This window comes from Cydia splendana, chromosome 21, assembly GCF_910591565.1.
Source record: "Cydia splendana chromosome 21, ilCydSple1.2, whole genome shotgun sequence".
Taxonomy (NCBI): Eukaryota; Metazoa; Arthropoda; class Insecta; order Lepidoptera; family Tortricidae; genus Cydia; species Cydia splendana.
In genome coordinates, this window is record NC_085980.1 from 12333928 (window position 1) to 12346008 (window position 12081).

General features: G+C 39.6%; 1 protein-coding gene across 1 annotated transcript; it reads left to right on the plus strand.

Annotated features, from left to right (window-relative positions):
• Window positions 1-395: 395 nt before the first annotated feature.
• Window positions 396-2903, plus strand: LOC134801253 (uncharacterized). The gene is made up of 3 exons (XM_063773783.1): window positions 396-1197; window positions 1395-1541; window positions 2654-2903. Exons 1-3 carry the CDS (start codon window positions 729-731, stop codon window positions 2824-2826), a joined length of 789 nt encoding a protein of 262 aa, XP_063629853.1. The 5' UTR covers window positions 396-728; the 3' UTR covers window positions 2827-2903.
• Window positions 2904-12081: the final 9178 nt, after the last annotated feature.

Genomic DNA, 12081 nt, shown 5'->3' on the forward strand with positions numbered 1-12081 from the left:
TTAAACGGATACCAAAGCGGAAGCTTAGGTAGGTAGGGTTATATATTTAGTAGGTCTCTTCTTCTTCCTTGCGTTATCTCGGCATATTGCCACGGCTCATGGGAGCCCGGGGTCTGCTTGACGACTAATCTCAAGAATTAACGTAGGCACTAGTTTTTACGAAAGCGACTGCCATCTGACCTTCCAACCCAGAGGGGAAACTAAGCCTTATTGGGATTAGTCCGGTTTCCTCACGATGTTTTTCTTCACCGAAAAGCGACTGGTAAATATCAAATGATGTTTCGTACATAAGTTCCGAATATCTCATTGGTACGAGCCGGGGTTTGAACCGCAAGTGGGGGGGCAAGTCGCACGCTCTTACCGCTAGGCCACCAGCGCTTCTTCAGCGGTTTAGTAGGTGTCAGAAATTTAGTCGTTTAATTAATTAAAGAGAGTTCAAGTACTTAAGCAACAAAGTGATAGTTTTCCAACACAATGTCACCTACCAAACACATTTGAAATGCAACACAATTGAGTAACCACTACTCGACCTTATATCAATGCTTAGAGGGTTCATCAACGGTTAGCCAATTGTGTTTCGTCCACGAACCAAAAGACAGCACCCGCGTTACGCACATCACGTATTAATGCTACTATATAAACCAAGCCCTGGACACCCATGGCATACATTGTGTATCGCCAACCCGTGGCGATCAGTCGCGTCACAAAACAATTGAAAACAGTGCACCATGAAAGTTATAGTGTTTCTTTCCATCGCGGCGTTCGCCAGTGCCCACCAGCCAGCATCAGAACTCGTTAGAAACATTTACAGCGAATGTTTGAGCCAGTATTCAGTGGAATGTGTGAAACCGAGAGCTTTAGAATGGATTTCGCGAGTAGCTGATGACGACGAGATCAAGATCACTGAAGATTTATCTATCGTGAAGACCGCCATTTTGGATGAGGAGTCTAGAGCAGCTAAGGATGACGCTTACGCGATTGTCGACAAAATTGATGGATTTTTGCAAACTCATACGTTGAGAGTGAAAGTTCCTGAGGAGATCACAAAGAGCGCAGCATCGGAATATGTGCCGCGATCTCTGCTTTCTGGCTTGCCTTCAGAACTGGACATGCCTCTGGACGGTGAAGAAGATGTCGAGGTGTTCGAAGGCAGGAAGAAGAAAATCAAGCTGCCCAAGCCTTTGAGGATCAAGAGCAGTGAGAAATTATTTCACTATCTTTGATTGTGTTACTTTAAAATTAGTTTATTAAAGTGTTACTTAAAAGTTATAGTGACTAAAACATTTGTAAATATTTAAAATTAATTTTAATTATCTTGTAACAAAATAATTAATGGAAAAAATCCTGCCACGTCAGCTTTATTGCAAATGCCTTTTAAAAAACTTTTTTTTCAGAGCACGGTCTCATCAAGAAGGTTTTGCTGCCTTTCCTCCTCGGCTTGAAGTTCAAGGCCTCAGTCCTGGTGCCCCTGGCCCTGGCCCTCATTGCTCTGAAGACGTGGAAGGCCCTCACCCTTGGTCTCATTTCCCTTGTGCTGTCTGGTAAGTCAATTTGATGAAATACGAAACCGTTAGAGTAAATTGTTGTTGATGCTCCTACTATTAACAATGCTGCAAAATAATTAAGTTTCGTATAACTTAATTTAAACCATCAAGTTTAGTACATGGAACTTATATAATTTGGACAATCAAGTATTTTACTTTCAACTAAAAAGCGACCTGTTATCATTATCATAAATCATAATCAACTATTTCACAGTAAGCAATATATTACAAAAGGTTACTTTTTTTGGACGATTTTTTGTGATAAAATCCTATATACGAGTATTATACCTACCAAATTAAAATGTTTCTAAATTATTATTTAGCTTTGATACCTACCAATACGATACAATTCTTAATTTTTTTAACAATACGCCGGGGAAAACAAATTACAAGGTATTTTTTGGCCACTTTGTATGTATACCTACATACAAAGTGGCCAAAACTACTACCTACTACCTATTAAATATTATGCTAGTTATTTATAGAAGAATCACACTGAAGAATCATTTGAGATATAGAGGTAAAACAAAACACTAAGAACCACTTGCACAATCCCACTAACCCGGGGTTAAACAGTTAACCCAGTGTCAAATTGTACTGTTAACCATGGTAACCCCGGGTTATTGAATGGTGCAAATTTGCAACGCGGACCCCTTGTATCTTTAGGTATTAAAATAAAAGTGAACAAACAATTTGTAAATTTTCGGGTAGTTATAACATTTATTGGTTAACCAACCAAATACAAAAGCGCCCGGATCAGTCACTGAACGACCAGATTTTAGCCTACATTATTTGATCATGTAATGTTTTCATCTACCCTCAACTACTTAGCATACTGCCGGATTCGAACTTTAAGATACGTCAATTAATAGATTTAGAAACGATATGGATTAGATGTGTCAGTGTCAAAAGTGACGTATTTGTTTGAAGAAACTTCACATTTGACACTGACAGAATCTGATACACATCGTTTCTAGATCTATTAATTAACGTATCTTAAAGTTATGATCGGGCCGTTGAGGAGCCATTTGAGCGTAGATTTTGTTTACTTTTATTTAAATACCTAAAGGTTCCTTCAAAGCAACAGCCACAATTTGAATCTTCCACAGGTGCCATGGTCATCTTCAAGTTCACCAAGCCCAAGGTCGTGAACTACGAAGTGATCCATTACCCCCAGCATCACGTGGAACATCACGTCGACCATCACACCGGGTGGGAGCACGGCCCCTACCAACGCTCCATTGAGGACGCCCAAGAACTGGCGTACCACGGACAGATCTGAACCGACCCTGGCATTATTTATTAACTTATTTATTTATTGAAGCGAACTGTAAATAAAGTATGATAAGAGTCAATTTATATTCGAGTTTGATTCTAAATGGGATTCGCCAGTGACTGGCCGCTTTTAGTAACTGGACACCCCAAACCAAAAATGATTTCTATTCACCTATAAACAGAATTGATTTTAGTATAAGGTTTCAATAACTGCCCAGCTTTCAATGACTGGCCACCTTATGCTAAAATGAATTTTGTTTATTGGTGAATATAATTCATTTTTAGTTTAAGGCGGCCAGTTACTAAAAGTGGCCAGTTGCTGGCGAATTACCCTGACTTGATTTTTATTTTTTTGTGGATTTTTGTCTAGATTTGGATTCAATCAGAAGCGGTATCATGATCGCATTTTTATCACCTGTCATGGCATGCGTCACTTTCACACTTACACATTTGTTAGAACGTGACAGGCATGGTGACAAATGATATAGAGCCGACCATCTTAGCCCTACAGCACGAATATTATGGTCGTGTATGTCTACGTGACAGCGTGATAAAAGTGTCCGTCTCTTTCAGTCACGTGGTGTTAAAAAGTGACATTTATTTTATCACGTGGATAAAGTCATCCATAATTCGCCTGGGGTATTATGGATGGCTTTATCCGCGTGATAAAATAACTGTCACTTTTTAACACCGCGGAAAAGAAAGTGACGGACACCGTAGTAGTAATAAAAAAATAATGTTGTTTTTTCTATTCCTTACTTTTAATGACTGGACCTTCAATTCTGGTTGTGATTAATAAATATGGACCAATGTAGGTACCTAATTCATATATTATTATTACACAGTACCAAATCGAGTGGCGGACTTCACAAGGGAGCCTTTAGGCGGAGTAGGTCACTTTCTTAGGTTACTTTCGAGTTAGATCACGTTCTAAGGACGTTAGTTCCGAAGGAGGACACTTTCTGAGGAGTCACCTTTTTTTAGTTCATCACTTTCATAGTTCGTCACTTTTTTTAGCATTTTTCGATGCCGTGTCAAACACAATATAGACACACAAAACCTTATAACACTCGTAATACCTTATCATGTCAAAATTTAAAAACCGACCGCCTTTTGAATTTTTGCATTTTGGTCTAACAGTGATAAAGTTCGAAACCCAATGATGTGTCTTGTTTAATTTCAACCGACTTCATTATTTCAAAGGACATACATATTTCTTTATATTCATTCGTTGGGATTCATGTTTATATTATGTTCCCCAATTTGCAGAGCGTTGGATAAAATTGATTTAAAACTGAAATAAATGTCATATACTCAGAAAAAGTGACCAAGGCGTCCATTGCCCCAGGCTGGAATCGAACCAGTGTCCTCTGCTATCGCGGCAGGTGCCTGTACCATTCGGCCACCGGGCCACAGCGGCATAGGTCGAATTTTTCCAAGTATATGCACAACAAGTATATGTCTTACTGAGGGCTTATGGCGCCCCCTGGCCATCCCTAAGGTAGAGCAGTATGGTTCGACCTTCTAACTGGATCATCTCAGGTGATACCGAGCTAGCGAGAGAGATGGCACTGCCAATCAATACTATTAGAAGTATTAGAACAAATTAAATTATTTTCAGATATATTTTAATTTGTTTTTATTTCAAGTAAACTGAAATAAATGTCATATACTAAGAAAACGTGACCAAGGCCTCCAGTGCCCCAGGCTGGAATCGAACCAGCGTCCTCTGCTATCACACCACACCGTCCACACCACATCACACACCTATCACACTGCCGTATTCGAACTTCAAGATATTCACAAGAGACGACACGTACTAGATCCATTCTAGATACGTTATAGTTTAGATATCAACTAGTTCTCTTTTGCAGCGCAATTCGGGCAACCAATGTCACTTTTACGTTAGATAGAGTAAGATATCTATTAGATGTGAATTGGAACTCTAAGTCATATCCTGTGGAAATCGTTCAACAGTATCTCCAGAATCGCGCAAATGTCAAATTTGACAGGTTAGATCTTAAACATATCGTTATCGTATCTTGGTGATGTCTAAAAGATGTCTAATATATTTCTATTTCAATATCCGAATCGGGCCCACAGGCACCTGCCTAAGGTCGCAGGTCGCATAAGGCCGAAGGGTGTCGTGTTTCGGAGGTTCCGGGGCAAACTGCCGAATCCGACACAAGACCAGGCGATTCGACGGAGCCATGCCGTTTTGTCGACTACATAGTGTTTAGTTTTTTAAATTTATAAAAATGCATAAGCAATATATGTTAGTCTATAAGGCATTTGTAATGTCAACACATCGGTAACTCGTGGCATTTAGGTAGCACTTAAAAGATTAGTGATGAGCACAGATCGGTAACTCAACAGTTTCTAACAGACTAGTGATGTGACAATGTTCTTCCTATACGTGTCGAGAAAAAGAAACCACTAAAAAAAGGAATTAATTAAACTAATCTTTTAAGTGATACCTAAATGCCATGAGTTACCGATGTGTAGATGTGCCTTATTGCCTGATTTAAAATGTTAAATTAAATTAATTAAATTGAAAATAAACATGTTTTTTGTGTCTCTTGTAAAGTTGGGTTTTTTAACATAGCGGATTTTACAAGCGCAGCAACGATACATACATAATTTCTAAAAAATATGTCTAAAAAATAATTTAGCCTATATACGTCGTGCTGGGCACAGGCCTCCTCTCAAGCATTTAGTCGTTGTAAAAATCTAGAGGATGTGATAAACACGGATCGTAAATATCTATACAGGATGATTCATGAGACGTGAGCAGGACTAATCCTGCACACTCAGTAACTGATAATTGATCGATCACCGTCGTATTTAGGTGAAACAACCACACTTCTTCCTATTTTTTAAGTTTTTGGTGAGGGCAAAGTTAATTCTCTACAATCATGGTTACCCTACAAGAGTGCTAGTGGGGAAGACTTCGTCCTATGTAAAGGACTCTCGTCATTTTGTTGACATTGTTAAGGCCAGGAAATTGGAACCGGATGAGATAATGGTAAGCTTCGATGTGGAGTCGTTGTTTACCAATGTTCCATTAAAAGAGTGTCTGGGCATTGTCAAAACGAAGCTTATAGATAACGAACTTCCAGAAGAGTCTGTCACACACTGTCTAGAGGGAAACTATTTCCACTACCAAGGGCAGTTTTATCTGCAAGTGGATGGAGTGGCAATGGGCAGTCCAGTTGCCCCCGTAATTGCCAACATATGGATGGAACATTTTGAAGAGTTGACATTACGTTCCGGACCGTCTGTAATTACAATGTGGAAGACATATGTAGATGACGTGTTCTGCATTTTAAAGGGCAACGCCGACACAGTGGAGCATTTCGACGGACATTTAAACTCCATCCACCCAAAAGGTAAAGTTTACATTTGAGATGGAGTGCGATAGATCCTTACCCTTTCTGGATGTGAAGTTAAGAGTGAAACCAGATGGATCCCTGGCACACTCCGTGTACAGGAAGCCCACACATACTGACAGGTACCTACAAGCATCTTCCCACCATCATCCGAGGCATCTACAATCGGTGGTCACATCTCTGGTTAACAGAGCACGAGACTTATGTGACGCGGAACACATAGATAATGAGTTAGCCCATGTTCAGGAAGTGCTAAAGAAAAATGGGTACTTGCAGAAAATCCCACGCACGACTAGGAAAAAAGAAAGACATCCGGAGGTTAGTAGGCAACCAGCCTTTTTGCCGTATGTGAAAGGGATAACGGACAAAGTTGGATCAGTACTGAAGAAATTCTCCATAAGGACTGTATACACCCCGTTATCTAAAGTAGCAAGTCTTTTACGCAGCCCAAAGGATGTCATTCCGTACCAGAGTCACCCGGACTCTACAAGATAGAATGCAGTTGTGGAAGTGCGTACATTGGCCAAACTAAGCGCAGCGTTCAAGAGAGGGTGAAGGAACACATAGCAGCTGTTAAAAATCGCCATGTAAACAAATCCGCAATAGCTGAGCACTTGCTGACAACAGGAACGAATCACTGGATTGAGCTACATAAACCCAAAGTCCTCTCCAACGAGCGACACTATTATCCGCGGATCGTGAGAGAGGCGATTGAAATTAAAAAACACCCTAAAATTTCAACCGAGAGGACGGGTACAAATTATTGTCTACTTGGGGACCAGTGATTCAAATGTTGAAACCAGCGGATATATCTTCGGACCAGTGTACGGATACTGTGAGTGTTGCGTGTCGTGCCGTGAACAATAAACATTAAACTTTAACGGGTAGCTGCAATTTCTTTGTCTACCCCGAACATTTTTATAAACTAATTTCGGGTAGTTTAGTGGTGTTTTATTTAATATCACTGTTGACATTTGTTGGGACGTCAGTCTTTCCGTGACCACAGCTGGTGCAACTCAGCTGAAACGTCGGAATTAAAGGTAAAAACAATGAAATTATATCGCGGTAGACCCGTTTGTGTAATTAAATATGTGTACAAAACGCGAGAGTTTAAAGTGTTATACCCTACAAGACCCAATTAATAAACATAAAACTCTTTAACCGTAATGACAGCATTTTGATTACGAAGAAAATAAACTGTCAAACTTGAGTGAGATACGAGTTTTCAAAAGTAACCAGACCGTGATGACAGTGATGAGTTGATGACATTCAATTTGACACAGAATATCGGTACCTAGTTTATTATTCTAATTTTAGGGCGACCATGCATGTCGTAAATATTTTTTTTTTTTCAACATGAGTAGAAAATTAACGTCAATCTCGCTAATACTGATACGAAACAGTTGCTTATAATTTACTAAATGCGCAGTGTTAGTCCTGCTCACGTCTCCTGAATCACCCTGTAGAAATAAGAAACTCAAACAGAATACAAATAAATAGTTTATTTGAAATAAAAATAATATTCCATTTCCTTGATTCGATTATTAAACTATTAACACAAACTTAACAAAGTACTTTTGAGCAAAACCACTTTTAAGGATTTTTTTTTTTACATTTGATTATTAAATGTCGTTATTAATCAAAATAAATGTATTAGGTGTTTCAAATAATTTGGCATGTCAAAAAATTGTAAAACACTGGGATAGCCTCCTAAGGCCTCCATACAAAAGAAAAATGCATAATTTGCCACAGAAATTTGAACCTACGACGTAGGAAATAGAGTTGATATTGCGTTGTTCAAAAATTGAACGAAACAAAGCAAAAGCAACTCTGTTCCAATCGAATATGTTTTAAATTTCAGTGAACTGAATAAGTACTATAGATAGGACCTTGGGCCAAGGGAGGATAGGGAACTATTTTCTTCAAAGTTCGTATACTTAAAACACATTCTAATAAATAACTTAAATGCATAATTTTAATTTTTAACAAGCAGAAACGTCTGCGAACGATGCTATTAGAATAAAAAAGTGGAAAAAATACTGTCTTGGGTGAGACTTGAACTCACGGCCTCTGGATCGATACTCCAGCGCTATGCCATCTGAGCAACCAAGACCTCATCCATAGCCAGCAAATCTTTCCACCTTATTATAGGTCAAGGGGACCCTTAGCGACATCTACCGCAAGAGTGTTACACTTCTTAAACGGCTACCGGAGTCATATTGGAAATTCACCAGTTACGATGTGCTACCCATACTAATTTTAACCCAAGACAGTAATTTTTCCACTTTTATATTTATTCTACGCTTAACTTAAATGCATTTTGTTAAATACGTAATGTATTGTCCTAGTGACTGAATGGCTTTATTCTAAAGTTAGACCAAGAAAAGTCTGCAGCGATTTTGATAGCCCACGCAGTGCAAGTGTTATTTTAAACGTCAAACATCTATGGAATTATGACGTATAAATAACACTTGCACTGCGTGGGCTATCAAAATCGCTGCAGACTTTTCTTGGTCTAACATTACAAAAATAAATAATTCGATTAATCTCTATAAAGACTTACTTCGAGTAATTCATACTTTTAAGTAAGGTTAAGTGTGTTTTAGGAAACTACAGCTACACTCACAAATTGGAATTTTACCAACTCTTAAAAATGATCAGTTTTTGTAGGTAATTTGTAAAGCATTATATTGGGTGTCAATACACTTATGTTTAAAAAAAATCGGGCAAGTGCGAGTCGGACTCGCGCACGAAGGGTTCCGTACCATATAAAAAAAAAACAAAAAAAAAAAAGCAAAAAAAAAACGGTCACCCATCCAAGTACTGACCACTCCCGACGTTGCTTAACTTTGGTCAAAAATCACGTTTGTTGTATGGGAGCCCCATTTAAATCTTTATTTTATTCTGTTTTTAGTATTTGTTGTTATAGCGGCAACAGAAATACATCATCTGTGAAAATTTCAACTGTCTAGCTATCACGGTTCGTGAGATACAGCCTGGTGACAGACGGACGGACGGACGGACGGACGGACGGACAGCGAAGTCTTAGTAATAGGGTCCCGTTTTACCCTTTGGGTACGGAACCCTAAAAATTACTTATTTTATTGCTTAACTGACGTATTTTTGATCGCATGACGTATTTATTCATAGAGCTTAGCGGCTCAGCCACGACATTACGCGACTGGCGACGGTGGCAGCGACAACCATAGGTGGGAACGATCCGATCGCTGTCTCGCTCCAACCTATGGTTATCGCTGCCGCCGTCGCAAATCGCTCAATGCCGTGGCCGAGCCGTAATAGGTCTCCATTTTGAAGCACTAACGGCTCGGCCACGACATTACGCGACTGGCGACGGCGGCAGCGACAACCATAGGTGGGAACGATCCGATCGCTGTCTCGCTCCAACCTATGGTTATCGCTGCCGCCGTCGCAAATCGCTCAATGCCGTGGCCGAGCCGTAATAGGTCTCCATTTTGAAGCACTAACGGCTCGGCCACGACATTACGCGACTGGCGACGGCGGCAGCGACAATCATAGCGACAATAATAGGTGGGAACGAAAGGTCCAATCTATGTGTCCCGCTCCAACCTATGCTTATCGCTGCCGCCGTCGCAAGTCGCTCAATGCCGTGACCTAGCCGTAATAGGTCTCCATTTTGAAACACAGTGCATGAGCGACGGTCCAAAGCCGCGCGCCGCGAATTTCGCGCGTGGCCACAGAATAAATAATAGTACTAGGTACAGAAGACTCACTCTCTAACAAAACGCGTCTGTTACGATCAGGACAGATATGGCCGCTAGGTGGCGACAGCGCCACGCGCGGCTTATGGCCATCCACCAAAATTGGTGTGGAACGGATGTACTTGTAGCCACCTGTTGCAAAGCGACGAAGTCGCAGAGTGAGCCACGCCTGGCGTGGCTAAAATGCGTGAGTTAAAAGTAAAATTTGCCCAGCCATTCATTGCCGAAGACGCGCATACGCGTCACGAAACTATTTAATCGTAATGCGTCGGCTATGAAGGTGTTAAACATGACCATAGAGAAATATAGTAAGACAAGTGTGCTCACTCTATACATCAGTTTTGGTGCCAAAAAGACTATTATTTTCTTAGTCGACATCTAGCATCGAGTAGCGGAATTATCAGTACCTACTGCTACATCTATTGTCAAGTAGCAGTACTGATAATTCCGCTACTCGATGCCAGATGTCGACTACGAAAATAATAGTCTTTTTGGTACCAAAACTGATGTATAGAGTGAGCACACTTGTCTTACTATATTTCTCACTGATGTATGGAGTGAGGAATCTATGTATTTTTTTCTTCATGACAAAGAAATTAAAATATGAGCCAAATCAAAGTAAGTCTTAATCATAATTACAAACAAAACGTTGTTTAGAACAAATAATTCGCTACTAACGCTAAGGTTTTGGACGTAGCTGTAACTATTTTGTTTAGTTTTAATTATGCTAAAATAAATAAATTGGTCGAATTTAGTACTATAGACCGACCGCTTAAATGAGTCCTCGCCTGCGCGGTACGGGGGCGACGGGGTAGGACGACTAAGGGCGGCGGGGAAGGTGCGGGCGGCAGGCGTACGGCGCCCGCACCTTCCCCGCCGCCCTTAGTCGTCCTACCCCGTCGCCCCCGTACCGCGCAGGCGAGGACTCATTTAAGCGGTCGGTCTATAATAAAAACTTAAGGCGAATAAATGCAGTAAAATAACAGTCAATTTCCCATAAAACCCTTAAATAATTATAGTACCCCATAAATAAGTATACAATTATTTAAGAAATAAATTAATTACGTATAAAAAAGAACGTATTAAAACTAGGAATAGTTACTTTGAGTAACATACAAGCAAAATTCTTTCATACCATTTTTCATTTTTACTCAGAGTCAACAAAGTAGGTACCGTCTACCGGGGTGAATAGGGATGGCTGAGGTGAATAGGGACAAACTTTAAAATGAGAATTGCCTGACAATTTCTAAAAAGTACCTACCCACACTAAATGTATCATTCGATTGAAAATAATAGGTAAAAGATTTAGTATGATACAATTTGACTGGATAGTAATTAAGAAATTGTAAGGTAAATCACATTTTTAGTTGTGTCCCTATTCACCCCAGCATCTCTATTCACCCCGGTTGACGGTACGTTGTAAAAACATCAACATACAAAATAAATAATTTAAATTCACAATATATTTACACAAATACCGCTTCAGTTTTACAATATTTCAACTGTAATGTTTTAATTTTAAATTAAAGAAATTTATTCATTTTACAAAACATGGCAATAAAAAGTTGAGGTACTGTCAAATTAAAGCGATATTTTTACGATATTGACTTTTATTTTTACACATTAATACAATATTTTACTCGTTAACAACTAGTTTATAATAACGTGTCAGAGCCATTTTTCAACCAACCAACCAACCAACTATGCTTCTCTGTTTGGCCTAATGGTTGACCGGTAGAGAATGCCGTATAACATTAAGTCCGCCTTTATTCACTGTAGCAATTTACATGTGCACATATGTTTCCGATTCAGGCGACAAGATGGCAGAATCTCCAACGCGCACGGTCCCTATTTAGTCTGTGGCTTTTAACAAAATATCTGACGGACAATTCGTCAAAAAAAGGCAGTTTGTAACCCCATGCACCATGTTATTATTTAGTCTGTGGCTTTTAACAAAATCTGACGGACAACTTGTCAAAAAGAGGCAGTTTGTAACCCCATGCATCATATTACTATAGTGTAAATAACATTATTTGCGGTATTTGACGTCTGTCACTCACAACAGCAATACTACGTAAAATGTTTTTCATCACACTTGCTCGGAAAAGATGTATTTACACGTAGGGCTTGCGG